This window comes from Glycine soja, chromosome 2, assembly GCF_004193775.1.
Source record: "Glycine soja cultivar W05 chromosome 2, ASM419377v2, whole genome shotgun sequence".
Lineage (NCBI taxonomy): Eukaryota > Viridiplantae > Streptophyta > Magnoliopsida > Fabales > Fabaceae > Glycine > Glycine soja.
Window position 1 is genome coordinate 46,925,981 of NC_041003.1, and position 15,315 is coordinate 46,941,295.

The following is a 15,315-nucleotide window of genomic DNA, read 5'->3' on the forward strand; positions in this document are numbered from 1 at the left end:
TAAATAATTAATAACTTCATAATTACAATGAACTCTTTTTAATACTCCTATAATTTTTTCATTTAATACATTTCCTATCATATGGTATTTTCATTTAAAATGAAGTTTATATTTTTTTTGTACATGAACTCTTTTAATAAAATCATTTTAATCAAGAAAAATGTTGTATCATAATTAATTAATATAATTAATATTTCTTTTTTAAAAAAAGTATACCAGCGTAAAAGTTAAATAACTTAATGAAATCATCATGTTTGGTACGAATCAAATTAAACTCGCTAAAGTTTTGAATTTAAATTTTATAAATTAAAAAATATTATTAATTTTTTTTTATTAAAAATAACAAATAAATTTTCAATCAAAATTAATCATCAAATTATTCTCACATATGTTATGATAAAAAAGTAAAAAAAAAATATTTTAGCAATGTTAACAAATTAATGTATACATAAAGAGAGTAAATAATCTAAGTTATGATTTTTTTATATAATCATTTAATTATAAATGATCATATAAATTAGTTGATTTGTACCGTAATTACATTAAATGTGCTGTCATAAATTAAAAAGTAAATAATATTTGAATAAAAAATATATTAACTTAAAAAAGATTTCACATCAGAATTCGTTTTATACCTAGAGATTGCCGGCCTCAACTCACTTATTATCTCTCTCTTCTCTGTATTTATCTCTCTCTCTCTTCTCAGTGATGCTTGAAACTGTGTTTTAGATTCTTCTCAGAACACAGAACAAAGAACACTAGCTTTTCCCTTTTGGTAAGGATAGATTCCCTCACTCAAGTATCATCACTCTTTGCTTCCTCTGGCTTTCCCAGAAAATCTAAATGCCCCTGACGGATTATACTTACATACTTACATTCATTTTTTTCCAACTCAATTTAAAGTCTATGCTTTGTGCTGATCATGTGCTTGATCAAAACCTGCCGAATATTTGGATTCTCTGTGGAATCAAAACCAACCATTTTCCATAAAAATAAAACTCTTTTGGCCCTTTGAGGAACAGAACACTGTTGCCATTTCTGTGTATGCACAAGTGGGTATCACAGATAATGATGTTTTTTCTTTGTCATTTCAGTGTATAATTCTGTGCTGAAGCGTAGAACTCTTCACATGTGTGAATGTGTTTACTTCTCTTAACTAAGACTGCATTTTGACACGTAAGGGCGCTTTCCTTGTTGGGGGGTTTGGTTTTTGGGGGGGAAAAAACATGACACAGTTCAACTTGGTTTAGTTTATCTTCTTTTCCTTCTTTTAGTAAAACATGTTTGTGCGTATTTATAGGCACACCATAACATACACGAAATAAAGCTTTTTTTTTTCTGTGCTTTTGAAAGATATGTATAATGCCACGATGTATATGAATCCATTGAATATTTTATGTCATTGATTAGCCTGTTTATTGTGTGAACAGATATGAATGAAGTCTTGTGAGTGAAAGTTTGTGTGCCTAATCACTTCTGCAGAAGCTCACAACATCGGCAAGTTAGTTACCTGTCACAATCAATGGCACACAGAAAAAGGCGTTTAGATCAACTCAAGCATCCATTCAGTCCTCACCGTGAGCCTTTCCTCTCTTTTTTTTGTCAATTGATCACCATGAATGACAAAGAAAAGAAAAATAATGAAAAGAATAAGGATTTTGCTAACCAATTTAGGACATTCATTAAGAAATTAAAAAAAAAAAATATTTATTATGAAGATTATAAGAGAGTGTAATGAAGATTATAAGAGAGTGTAAAAAATGTCATGAATAATATAATTTAGTATATTCTAATTTTTTTTTTTATCTTTTTAATTTCTTGATTAATATCAGAAAGACACTTATTAGCATTTTTCAAAGAATAAATACAAATCAATTATAATATCATGCCTTGAAACTTGATCAATGTCAAAAGAGACTTTAGTTTACAGGACAAACTTGATTGACCAATTTTTTTGTGACGTGGGTATTGTCTATTATTTTCCAGAATCATATATTCACAATTTCGCATTCTTTAGCAAAGAAAGACTCTTTTCTTTTAACCAATTTGGCTTCATCAAATTTGTCTTTGTAAACAGCATTTGAAGCAGTTGCATTTGGCTCATGGCAAGCTGTGGAGTTCATAAAAATTGAGGCAGGAACTATGTCCATGCATTTTGCAGATAATCATCATGTGGTTATGGAGAAAGGACCCTTGTCAGATATTCGAATAAGGTCAAGGAAAGCTACTTTACCTGATTGCTCGCGTTTTCTTCGTCCTGGAATTGACGTATGTGTACTATCTGCCCCTCAACAATCTGATGATGCAGATGCAGGAATTAATCTCGACCCTGTAAGTCTTCCTCTACACTGAATTTTATACATTTAATTTGCGGTTCTAGCATTCTGTAAATCATGACATTTTTGGGAGAATCTACAAGCCTTACGACAACATCACATGGGCAATACAATCTAACTTTTTCCAAGTCCTGAAATTTCTTTATGAGATAGAGTGAGCATGATGCATGCATAAACTAATGTATTTATGTAATAGATAGGTTCTATTCTTCCGTTATTTGGACACTTTTTCCAGAATAAATAATATTTAGAGTGATTTAACAATGTACATATGTATGATAAGTTTCTAATTTATTTTGTATGCATTTTACTGGGCAATCACTATGGCTTTTCCCCTTTCTTGATTTTTTTCCCCCGTGCATCACTTGGCCTCTGCTTACTATTATTGCTGCTGCTGCTGCCACTTGGATAAGACCTCTGTTTTAATTTGAGAATTTTAGTTTCCAAAATGTCAAGTATGATTTACAGTTTCTTTTTTAAACTATAGGTTTGGACTGATGCCAAAATAAGCTCTGTACAAAGAAAACCTCATGACTCAGAGTGCTCGTGTCAGTTTTATGTCAACTTCTATGTTCATCAAGGTTCACTCGGTGCAGAGCTAAGAACTCTTAATAAGGAGATCAAAGTAGTTGGAATCAATCAAATATCCATCCTCCAAAAACTTGAAAGTACTCCTTGTGAAAATCAGCACTACCGGTGGGCATCATCCGAGGACTGTTCCATTATATCACACACTAAATTGCTTCTGGGAAAAGTGTTATGTGATCTTTCATGGTTAGTTGTTACCACAGCTTTAAAGAAGAAGGTTTCATTCTGCGTAAGATCTCTAGAAGACAAGCTGGTGTATCAAGTTTTGGAAAGGGATACTACTGTTAGCACTTCATTGAACAATGAGTCTCACATTGATGTTGTGAATTTCAAAACAGAAAAAGGCACGTTATTTTCCATTGTTTCTCAAGTAGCTACACTTAAAACTAAGAGGGTTGAACCTGAACAGGAATCCCATGAAGATAAAGAATCACCATCTTACAATGTTGAGGGCTTACGGCGTTCCAAGCGTCGGAATGTACAGCCTGAGCGTTACCTTGGCTGTGAAAAAGTTTCCCAGATTGATGTTGGTTCTTTCAGAAACTTACCACCAGTTAAGATAAACACTTGGAAAGATGATGATGTTGATCATGAAATGAATATACCATTAGCTGGCCTGTTTAGTTTGCAGAAGAAGTTTTTAGAAGGGGATACTGACAATCATCAAAAGGTCAAGAAGGCGAGCTCGTGCCGGGAGCTTGTGGTGTACCAAAGGAAGAAGACTAAATCCCAGAAAGTAAAGTCAGGAGGTGATGATCAGAATGAACATCAAAATCATCTTGCTATTATTGCTCTTCCTGCTCAACATGATCCGGTAGAAGTTATACATTGTGATGATCTAAATGACAAGGTTACTAGAAGTTATGGTCATGAATCCTCTGAAGTTTCTTCCAAGTATCGTCATCTAATCGGTACCACTTCAAAGAAGAACGATATTAAATTGTTAACTTTTGAGTCTCATAATCATGCTGCAAAGTCAGATGATGCAGACAAGATTGATGATTTGTCATCGAGATATCATTATAGTTATGGCACCCCTAAGTCACAGAGGATGGGTTTAAGTGATCTGGATGATATGGTGGATCTTGGAAATAAATGGGAAGGGATTAGTTCCAGTAAAGGATTTCAAGGGAAAAAACAGCGTACGACATATTTAAGAAGTAGAGATCATGGAGAACAAAAAAGATACAATTATAAAGACAGATCCTTAAATGCAGCTGCCTACAAGGATTTGATAAATTCGTACTTGAAGAATATGAATACAAGACCAACCAATGAAGAATCAGCTATTGCTGACCAATGGAAGCAAAGCGAAACACCAAGCAACATTGGGCAAAAGACGGAAACTCAGATGCTTGATGAAGAGGATGCAGAAGAAGAATCTGAAATGGATATGCTGTGGAGAGAACTGGAAGTGTCATTGGCATCATGTTATCTAGAAGAAGAGACAGAGGTATGTGACAATTTGGCCTTTGATTTCCCTAAATTGTTTGTTTTATTTTGCTTTTTCTAAGGCTAATTCTATTCAACTTCAATCAGGATTCACATGCTGCTGTTTTCACCGAGACTCTGGAAAATCCGAACCCAGGTTGTCCTCATGATTTCAGAATGAATGAAGAAATTGGAATTTACTGCTATAGATGTGGCTTTGTGAGCACTGAGATCAAATATATTACACCACCCTTTGTAAGTGAAGTTTAAAACATAAAAATATCTCCTTGTGTTTGTTTGCTCTTAAGTGAATTTATATATTACCCTGGCATTACGGTAAAGTTGTGCCATGGTGATCAGTTGGTCATGTGTTCCAATCGGAAGCAACCTCTTTCTATATGTAGGGGTAAGACTGCATACAATGACCCTCCCCATACCTTCACAAAGTAAGGATTATGGCTACGTAGCCTGGTGACGTGACTACATTGATAGCTGAATTGTTCAATTTATGAGAAAGGTTAATAAAACTTGGCTACTTGTCACATGTAAATTGGACCGGATCATGAACACATGATGGCCTTTGATAATAAAATAATTTTTCCATTGGCTACTACCTCACCGTTGCATCAACTAACCATCTTGATATATCATGCATTAGGAAGATATTTTTTCGGTTTGCAAAATCTGTCATAGAATTTGTACATCATATTAACCTCATTCCTCTGTTTTGGTATAATTTGTCTATCTCCCCCCCAGTCTGTATCTGATTAACTTCTTGTTATTTCTAGATTCAACATTCAGTGCGACACCAAGAGGAGAAGCAGAGCCCTGAAGAAGATTCGAAGACCAAGCCTGATGAGGACGATGACATAGATCTTTTGCCAGCTCTAGACTCTCCTGAGAAACTTGTATCTCAAGAAAATGAAAACGTTTGGGCGTTAATTCCCGAACTTAAAGCAAAGTTGCATGCCCACCAGAAGAAAGCATTTGAGTTTCTTTGGCAAAACATTGCAGGGTCCATGGACCCGGAATTGATGGAAACTGCATCCAAAAGAAGAGGTGGCTGTGTGATATCCCATACTCCTGGAGCAGGAAAAACTTTTCTCATTATTGCTTTTCTTGTTAGCTACTTGAAGTTATTCCCAGGGAAGAGGCCACTAGTCCTTGCTCCAAAGACAACACTCTATACTTGGTACAAGGAATTTATCAAGTGGGATATTCCTATACCAGTTTATCTGATTCATGGTCGTAGAACCTACCGTGTATTCAAGCAGAAATCGTCGATTGTTATTCCTGGAGTTCCTAAGCCCACTGATGATGTCAAGCATGTTTTGGATTGCCTTGAGAAGATACAAAAATGGCATTCGCACCCGAGTGTTCTTATCATGGGTTATACTTCCTTTTTAACATTGATGCGAGAGGATTCGAAGTTTGCACACAGGAAATATATGGCTAAGGTATTGAGGGAAAGCCCCGGGATCATGGTGCTGGATGAAGGGCACAATCCTAGAAGCACCAAATCTAGGTTGAGAAAAGTTTTAATGAAAGTGCAGACAGAACTGAGAATACTGCTTTCTGGTACATTGTTTCAGAACAATTTCTGCGAGTACTTCAACACTTTGTGCTTGGCAAGGCCAAAGTTTATTCATGAAGTACTGAAAGCATTGGACTCCAAATACAAGAGGAAAGGGAAAGTTGCAAAAAAAGCGAGTCATTTATTAGAGTCGCGGGCTAGAAAGTTCTTCTTAGACCAAATTGCCAAGAAAATTGACTCGAATAATGGTAGGGAGAGGCGGCAGGGTCTAAAGATGTTGAGAAATGTGACAAATGGTTTCATAGATGTGTATGAAGGTAGGAGTTCTGATGGTCTACCTGGTTTGCAAATTTATACATTACTGATGAATTCAACTGATACACAGCATGAGATTTTGCATGAACTGCACAAGAAAATGGCCAGAGTCAATGGATACCCTCTGGAGTTAGAGCTTTTGATAACTCTAGGTTCAATACATCCTTGGTTGGTGAAATCAGCAGTATGTGCTGAGAAATTTTTCACTCCTGCGCAATTGATGGAGCTAGAAAAATGCAAGTTTGATCTGAGAATAGGGTCCAAAGTAAAATTTGTTTTGAGCCTTATCTACCGGGTTGTCAAGAAGGAGAAGGTTCTCATATTTTGCCACAACATTGCACCTGTGAAGTTATTTGTGGAATATTTTGAGAAGTACTTTGGATGGACAAAAGGTAGGGAAGTGTTGGTGCTATCTGGGGAACTAGAGCTGTTTGAAAGGGGGAGAGTAATGGACAAGTTTGAGGAGCCTGGTGGAGTAGCAAAGATACTACTTGCTTCAATCACTGCTTGTGCTGAAGGCATTAGTTTAACAGCTGCTTCAAGAGTGATCATGTTGGACTCAGAGTGGAACCCTTCAAAAACAAAGCAAGCCATTGCCCGCGCCTTTCGCCCTGGTCAGCAGAAAGTTGTTTATGTTTATCAGCTGTTGGTGACAGGTTCATTGGAGGAAGATAAGTACAAAAGAACCACTTGGAAAGAGTGGGTTTCAAGCATGATCTTCAGTGAGGCCTTTGTGGAGGACCCTTCTCAGTGGCAAGCTGAGAAGATTGAAGATTATATACTCAGGGAAATGGTTGCGGAGGACCGGTCTAAATCGTTCCATATGATCATGAAGAATGAAAAAACTTCTACCAACAAATAAAAGGTAAATACAAAATACTCTTTACCTATGAAAATCAAACATCTTCTTTATCTATCCTATGTTGTCCCTGAGTGCATTATGTGCATTAAATCTCTTACATTTGCATTTGTTTGCAATCTGCATACTATTTAGGCTTGTATGTTAACATTCAAATTTCGGATGAAACATGCATCATGTTTGACCAACTTCTGCAATTTTATACAATGTTCTTGAGCTTATGGGAAATTATTGCTAAAATGTTCATCCTTGTCTACCACAGACAGCTAATCTTAATTCAAACCTAAATGATTAATTATAATCTGACAGAATACTGTTTAACTATGCAAAATGGTTCTTGGAAGTTCTTTTTAATGAGAAAGTGTGTAAAGTGAGAAGGTAAAAATGTATAATTGCAAATGTGTTAAAGAGGTATTTCAATTCAAATCACTAGTGAATGTACCTTAATTTTCTCATTTTCATGCATATATTTTAAAGACAAATAAATTAAAGGAAACTAATTCAAGTCACACTTACCTTGCTCAATACAGGATAAGCAGCTAGAGCATCAATAAGGGACGCAACCCCACATCTAAATTCTGAACAAGCTTCTTCATGGAAAACCCAATATGTTTTATTTTTTTATCCAACATCATGAACAAGAACACCCCAGTCCAAAAGATGTGACTGGTGCCAATTGACTTATATAGGTGTTGCCAAATGTTCAATTTTTTCAATCTCTTTCGTCTTTGGTGAAGGTGAGATTTAATGTCCATCATTGCTTAATTTAACTAGCATAGCTGCAAACTGTTCCTTCATTCCTAATCAATTCAGCTTTGCTAAGTAAACATTTGCAACTCTTCTACTTTAACCTCTTTTTCATGGTTTGACTTCTTTCTCCTGTTTATAATGCTCTCAATTTATATACAACAATATTCGATTTCTAGATCTCCGCTTCTGCATCGTAATAAGCTTAGCGCCAAAAAATTCTAAGTATTATGAATAGGACAATGTTTTATGAGCAACAAAATGGTATAATAAAAAGTTGTTTCCTTATTAAGTGGCATATTTTTTTATGCGCGAGTATAGAAAGAAGATAAAAGTTAAAGAGAGAACTAATGGTATACCGTGTTATGTTTTTACTTTTCAGATAATGGAAATTATCATCAATACTGCAACACACAACACAATCTGTTATAGGAATTAATGTAAACATAGTTAACTGTACCAAACACTAGTAAAGTAATACTTTAAGTATATATCTAAGACATACTTAAAATATTTTTTTTACTATCAAATCTTGAATCATCTGACATAAGATTGTTTCAATTTAACATATGTTCTCAAGTTTAAGCAGTGAATATGTAATTACGTGAAGAGCTTTATCGTTTATAATAGTTTTATCTAATTCAAATAAAATTTTCTTTAATGAAAGATACTTGTGATTTAGAAAAAGAAAATATATTTTTTTTATTGATTGTTTTATTGGAGGAGGAAATAGAACGGAAGAAACAAAAAGGGAAAAAAAATCAACATTTTATTATTTTTTCTTTAGTTTCTTCTTAACCAAATTAAAATAAAAATATTTTTTCTCTCTATTAATTCACTTAAGCAATCATATATAAATACACTGACTAAATTAGGCACCAGTTGAGCTTGGACGGTATGATAACAAAACAGTAAATACATGAAAAATGTTTCATGGACACTTATTATGTTATAATACATATGTCATAATATACTTAAAGAGAAAAAAATATAAATATTATAAAATTTATGATGTGATAAAAAGAGAGATAAAGAAAAATATAAAATATTGATGAAATATTTAAAATAAATAAATATTTGTATATTATTATTCTAAATATAGTATAATTTTTCTTGAATGGTTCATTTAAGGATCATGGAGTTTTTTAATACTTGCGATTGAATTATTATTATTTCAGAAATTATCTTGAAAAAGAAAAACACCACGCGCACGCCACCCCTAGTCATTATAATTGATGATATTTATTTATGTGATCACTTTTCTAACATAGAATATAATATCAAAAGTTATTATATTTCTATAATAATTAGAATAAATTACAGAGTCTTTAAATATCAAGGGTTGCTTAAAAAAATATCAATGGTTATACTTTATTTCATTTCAACATAACCAAGCTTTTAGGAATTTTTACTCCTGTTGTGATTCATGATTTTTTTATTTTTTTTTTACCGGATGATTCATTATTTTTAACTTTGGTAATTAATTTTGTAACTTTAAAAGAGAAAAATTCGATTTTGGATTAAATTTCAAAACTAATCATAAAGTATTTAAAATTTTACTTTATCCTCTTAAAATCAATAATAGGTGTACCAATATTTCCAAGGTCACTAGGTGATCGTTCCAATGGACTACCCAATAACAAAGGTGTTAAGAAAACCTAAATTAGTCAAAAGGATGGTTGCATAATCCGTCGAACTTTCGAAATTTGGAATTAAGTATGAAACAAGAGGACCGATCAAGGCCTTATGGATTTTCTCAAGGAATTACACCCACCATTGGAGATTGAAGATCTGTGGTGGACGTTGTATGTGGTTGGACTGAAGAACCAACTTGGAATTAAAGTTGGAATTATCTTAGAAGGGCCTGAAAGTTTAATCTTTGAATAATCCCTCAAATTTGACCTCAAAACATCAAACAACCATATTGGTTGAAGATTGGTTGGCGAGAGCTTACTAGATCAATGATACTTTGCTCTAAAAATAAAAGAGCTAGAAATTTGTTGTGAAGAGATCTTTTTTATATAAATTAAGTGGATCCTATAAATGGATAACTTAAATAATTGTACTCAACTATTTATTATTCCATATGGTGCATGGTAATGCAACATTTTCATATATGAGAAGACACTATCACTCTATTTGATAGTGAATAAAGAAAAAGAGTATATAAAAATAAGAAAAAAAGATAAATATTTAGGATTATAAAGGTGTTTCTGGATCGATTTGAATCAATTTTGAGCCAAAAACCATCAGATCCAAAGAGAATAATGACTCGTGGTTCAATTTAGTTTGAATGGCTTTATAAATAATAATAAAAAATCAATTTGATCCAAAGATAAAAGTGGCTCATCCTTTTTTATGGCTAAATTCAAAACCACTTGTGGCAATAACTGGAAATTTAAAATGTAAAGCATCATACTAATTGTTTATAACACTAATGAGAGGATATCAGGAGTTGAACCAACTCATAATATGAGGGAACCACCCCCAAAAAACTTAAAGGGGCAAATTTGATCATCGATACGAGTATATAGCCCTAGAAAGGTCAATTCTCAAGGGAAAATTACATACATGAATACTCTAGGTAGGCATCTTCAAGCCCTAATTGAGAGAACCTATATCAGAACAATTATCATGACAAACATAACCAACTAATTTTTACAAGAACAAAAAATGATTTATGATGACTATTTACACTCAATCCATGAATTCATTTACACAATCCAACACTATTTTCACATGGATGATAATCGATTATACTACACATAATAAATTATTAACTCCATTACCAACAAATTCAACATGTATCAACAAATTCAACATATACAAAATCGATTATCAAAGGGATAAAATTGATTATTAATTGCAACACACGATTATCAAGTAAAAAACATATTCATGGTAGTAGCACACAAACCAATTAATGTGAGAAAAGGTGAAATGAGAGCAAATAAGAGCTTTACCTAGGTGGACCACGAAGAAGGTTACACAGATCTTCAGAGATGAAGCAGTGGTGCAAGGCTTTGAAGAAAGAGCAATGGCGAGAGGCTTCGAAGAATGAGTAGTGACACAAGGTTTCAAAGAAGGAGGAGCGGCGCTAGGGTTCTACCACAAGAAAAGAATATATACATGAGAGAGAAGGGTATTTTTGAAAAGTGTAAAATAGTTTCCATTTTTCAATTTATTTCCCCCTAGCGATGAAATAAAAGTCAATAAGACCCACTAACTTTATAATTATCTTCCTTTCCAATCATACCAAATAACATAAATGTTTACCATTATTCCTAGTTTCACTCTCTCTACTCAATTTTCACATTATTTCTATACAACCAGATAGAGTGTAAGAGTGAAATTATAGAGAGCAACTAGACTACAAATATTAGCATCACAACTCATAATGATGAGATATATAAAAAGTTTATGACTCTGCTTCTTCTATATTCATTTTGTTTTCAAATCCTTCTAATGAAGTAGCTAATTTAAAATTATATTCAGACAATTTTACAACCTTTTTTTATAAAAAAATACCGGTGAATCATTGAGACCAAAAAGGACATTAAATTCTAATCACTTTTATTTATTTTATTTCTAATCCTTTTATCAATTCTCCAAGTGATTAATTGCTAAGTATGCTATAAATAAAAAAAATAGGGTGACTAGTACCGCCATTTACTTAGGGTTCATTTGGGCTGGTTTTTAATTTTAAGTTTTGAAATTTTTACAATAACAATCAATTTTTAATTTTAGTTTCAAAAAAATTTTAAACCAATTCTTAAAATATGATTAATTTCAAATAAACTCATTTTGAAATTTCACATTGTGTTGGGTTACAACAATGATGGTGGTGGTGATGTCAGCAACAACAACAGTGATAGAGATATTAGTGATGGTCACAATGACTGTCATAGTGATGGCGGAGGTGACATTGGTGGTGGTGACAGTGACAATTTGGTGAAGGTAGTGGTATTGGTGGTGATAGTGACAAAGGTGGTATTAGTGGCAACGATGGTAGTGGTGGTGACGATGGTGGTGACAGTGACAATGGTGGCAACAAGTGGTGGCGGTGTAGTGGTGGTGGTAGTTGTAGCGAGTGATAATTGATATGCTTACATAATTTAAATATTTAAATCACATAGTAATTATCTAATTTTTCTCTTTTTTTATTGTTTCTTTTGTGTTAGAACATTAAGAATTTAGCTTCTTCTGAGTTATTGTCCAATAAATGCTAAAGTTATCTAATTTACAGTGTTTTGGAGTGTATTTTTTTTATAGAATTACACAGTAGAAGACTTGGAAGATGGTTGAAGAACTGGAGCAGCTCGCTCAGCGCGTCAACAACTGCTCAGCTCGAGGAGCCAACTTGGAGGTCAGGCTTAGCGCACATCTACGGCTTAGCCTGCATGCGCGCTAAGCCTGCATCTGACGGCTTAGCGCGCATCTGCGACTTAGTGCACAATCACTTATGCCAGCTGGACTGTGGCTTAGCGAGCATGTGCCGGCTTAGCGCACGGTCAATATCGCAAAACACGATTGTGTTGCGTTTTAAAGGAGAAGGAGGGGAAAAATCAAGCAGTTCTTTTGGGGGACCAAAATGAGAAGCTAGGGCACGAGAGAAAAGAGAAAACTCATTCACTTGGGGACCCCTTCCTCCATTTTCTTCCACACCTCTTGCTTTCTTTTTGTATTAGTAAGCCTCTCATGATAATGAGAGGTTAAATCACCCATTGTTGGGAACTCAACTATCAAACACTCTTAATGTAATGATTCTAACTATCTATTTAATGTTATTTTGATATTATTGTCTCTTTTATGTGCTTAATATCATGTTTATGACTTGATCACCCATGCTCATGTAGTGTTATAGGATTTATGCATTGAAAAATATTTATCTCCTAAGAACTTGAAAAGAGCATCTAGGTAATTCATGTCTAGGGATAAAATGGTATTATTTAGCCTTATTTATGCATCTTTATTCTTAAAGCAAATTATTTGATATAGCTCTTAAGGGATTAGGAGTGAAATTAGGTAATTTAGACTCTTTCACATGAGGAATCATGGTTAGGGTATGTTAGTGGATGAAGGTAATAATCGAAATAACATTAAATAGTGAAAAAACTTATTGTTGCATTAAGAGTAGTTTTGGTAGGTTGAGTCTCAACACGCTCCGTAATTCTACTCCAACCGACAACTCATCCCCTGAATGTTTGTATTCTATCTCTTTAATGTGTTATGTTTAATTATCTTTATTTATGTCAAATTTAATATTTCGTATCATTATTTGACCCATATCAATTTTAGTTCATTGATTGCTTAAAATTGGACATATACAAGCTCTGAGTACAGTCAAAGTCCATGTAAATACGATACTCAGTCTTACCATTTTATACTACTTGTGCGAATTAGTACACTTGCCGACCTAGCAACGTAACAACGACGTTGATAGTGGTTGTGGTGACAGTAATGGAGGTAGTATTGTTAGTAGTGGTGATAGTGGTGACAATGACAATGGTGATAGTAGCAATACCGATGGCGATGTCAATGGTGACAATAACAGTGCATTTGGTGGTGACATCGAATGGTGGCAATGCTGGTAGTTATGGTGGCAGATGACACTAATGCTGGTCGTGGTGATGTCGATGGTGGTAGTGGTGATGATGATTATGGTGGTGACAACGATGATGATGATGGTGATAGTGTGGTGGTGGCAATGACAAAGGTGATAGAGGTGGTGGTGATGGAGGTAGCAGTGGTGTGGTGTGACAATGACAAAAGTTGTATCGGTGGTAGTGGCGATGATAGTGACAATGGTGATAATAGTGCTATTGAAGGTAGCGGTGGTGACAACAAAAAATATTATTATTAGATATAAAAAACGTGTGTTTTTTAAACTAAAATTCAAATTTACAAATTTTTTTTCTTGATTTTGAAAATGATGTAAAAATGACTTGAATCATTTCAGCTCCATTTTTATCAAACACATTTTGTTTAAAAATTATATTTGAAACCTAGAAATTGAAAACTCGCAACCATCCCAAATGGACCCTTAATTATCAAATATTTTTTTATAGGAATTATCAAATATATGTTGAGCAATGAGTTTATTATTTTTTTTTAAAATGTCAATGTGCAAATTATATTGTAGGCATATACATAAATGATTTTTCTTTAAATAATAAATACTGACTAATGCAATGCATAATGTTTTTGAATTGCACACGAGAAGAATATAAAGTAGGATTGCAACTCTAAGAAAGAAGTGTCAACAATGATTGACATAAATGATAATGATTTATGTCTCTTAATCAAGTAATTTAGAGTTTGAATCTTGATTAATCCTTGAATATGAAATAAATGGTATTGAAAGATACCCATTGTATCTGGCCCCAAGACAAAAAGAAAAGAATGTAATTTCACATTGCACAATAGCCTTTTCGAAAGATTAAAAGGGTGCAGAAAATAAATTTTAAGGTTCAGAAAGCAATTACCTCGTGACAATTGCACGCATATGCTGATGCTGGCACTGCCGTTGGCATGAAAATGGCCTTACGTTACATAAATGCAATTAATTGCTGCGATGGCAGATGAAGTGATCGTCTACAAAAGTGTTGGTTTATCTATCTTTTTTGTTTGAAAGATGATATAGGGAAACGTTACATGTATCATTATATCATGCATATAATATTTTTCATATATGTCACGCATTATTATTTATGTATTTTATTTTTCCTTTAAGTTATATAGGAATCAAAAAACCAAAAGTACATAATTTAATTGAACTAAAATAAAAATGCATTTCTATTGTTTTTTTTAAAGGCAAAATAATGAATATTATTCAATATCAATTTCAAACACAAGATGTGCAATAAACTGATTTTTTTCACTAGAGTACAATATTATGCTGCATATACAAAATAAAATAGTACTCAAGACAAATCAACAACAGGGAAAAAGGCATTTCTATTGTAATTCATGTAAACAAGAATTTAATTTTTATGTATTGATCACAATATGGTGAATGTAAAATTGTTTATACGATGAACAAGGCAAGAATTATGGTAAATATAACTCTTAAGGTGTTTTTTATAAAAAAATTTTAACATAAATGATAATTTGTATTTGGATGACATTATAATAGAGTATAAATTATTTACTTTTTAAAAATATATTGATTAATTTTTTTGAAAACAAAAATGTATTGATTCTTAAAGTTATCCCATGTAAGTTTCATCAACCTTTTAGAAAAGTAATTTTATTTAACAAAAAAAAAAGTTTTCTGATTATGTAATGACATTAGATAATGAAGTACATGGACTTATTATGTCTTCTCCCTTTAAAAAAAAGTACGTGGTTTAATTATTGAATAAATGGGTGAAAAAAAAAAATCCAAGTTGGTAGAAGCTGGTGAAAATGGGGGCCGGAAGAAAAATATGAGAACCAACAATAAAAGTTTCATTTGATGAAATGTTAGAAATGTTGCATGAGTAAATTAAATGAAAAATCAACTC

The 15,315-nt window shown here is 33.1% G+C and overlaps 1 protein-coding gene across 2 annotated transcripts; it reads left to right on the forward strand.

Moving 5' to 3' along the window:
• The first annotated feature begins 650 nt into the window (after positions 1-650).
• Positions 651-7,936, forward strand: LOC114399560 (SNF2 domain-containing protein CLASSY 2-like). Of its 2 annotated transcripts, XM_028361769.1 has the most exons (8): positions 651-775; positions 1,095-1,176; positions 1,431-1,577; positions 2,078-2,331; positions 2,824-4,377; positions 4,464-4,610; positions 5,144-7,069; positions 7,594-7,936. In XM_028361769.1, exons 3-7 carry the CDS (start codon positions 1,523-1,525, stop codon positions 7,064-7,066), a joined length of 3,933 nt encoding a protein of 1,310 aa, XP_028217570.1. In that variant the 5' UTR covers positions 651-775; positions 1,095-1,176; positions 1,431-1,522; the 3' UTR covers positions 7,067-7,069; positions 7,594-7,936. The 2 variants fall into 2 exon arrangements, with proteins under 2 accessions (XP_028217570.1, XP_028217564.1); XM_028361763.1 differs by lacking the exon at positions 1,095-1,176.
• Positions 7,937-15,315: the final 7,379 nt, after the last annotated feature.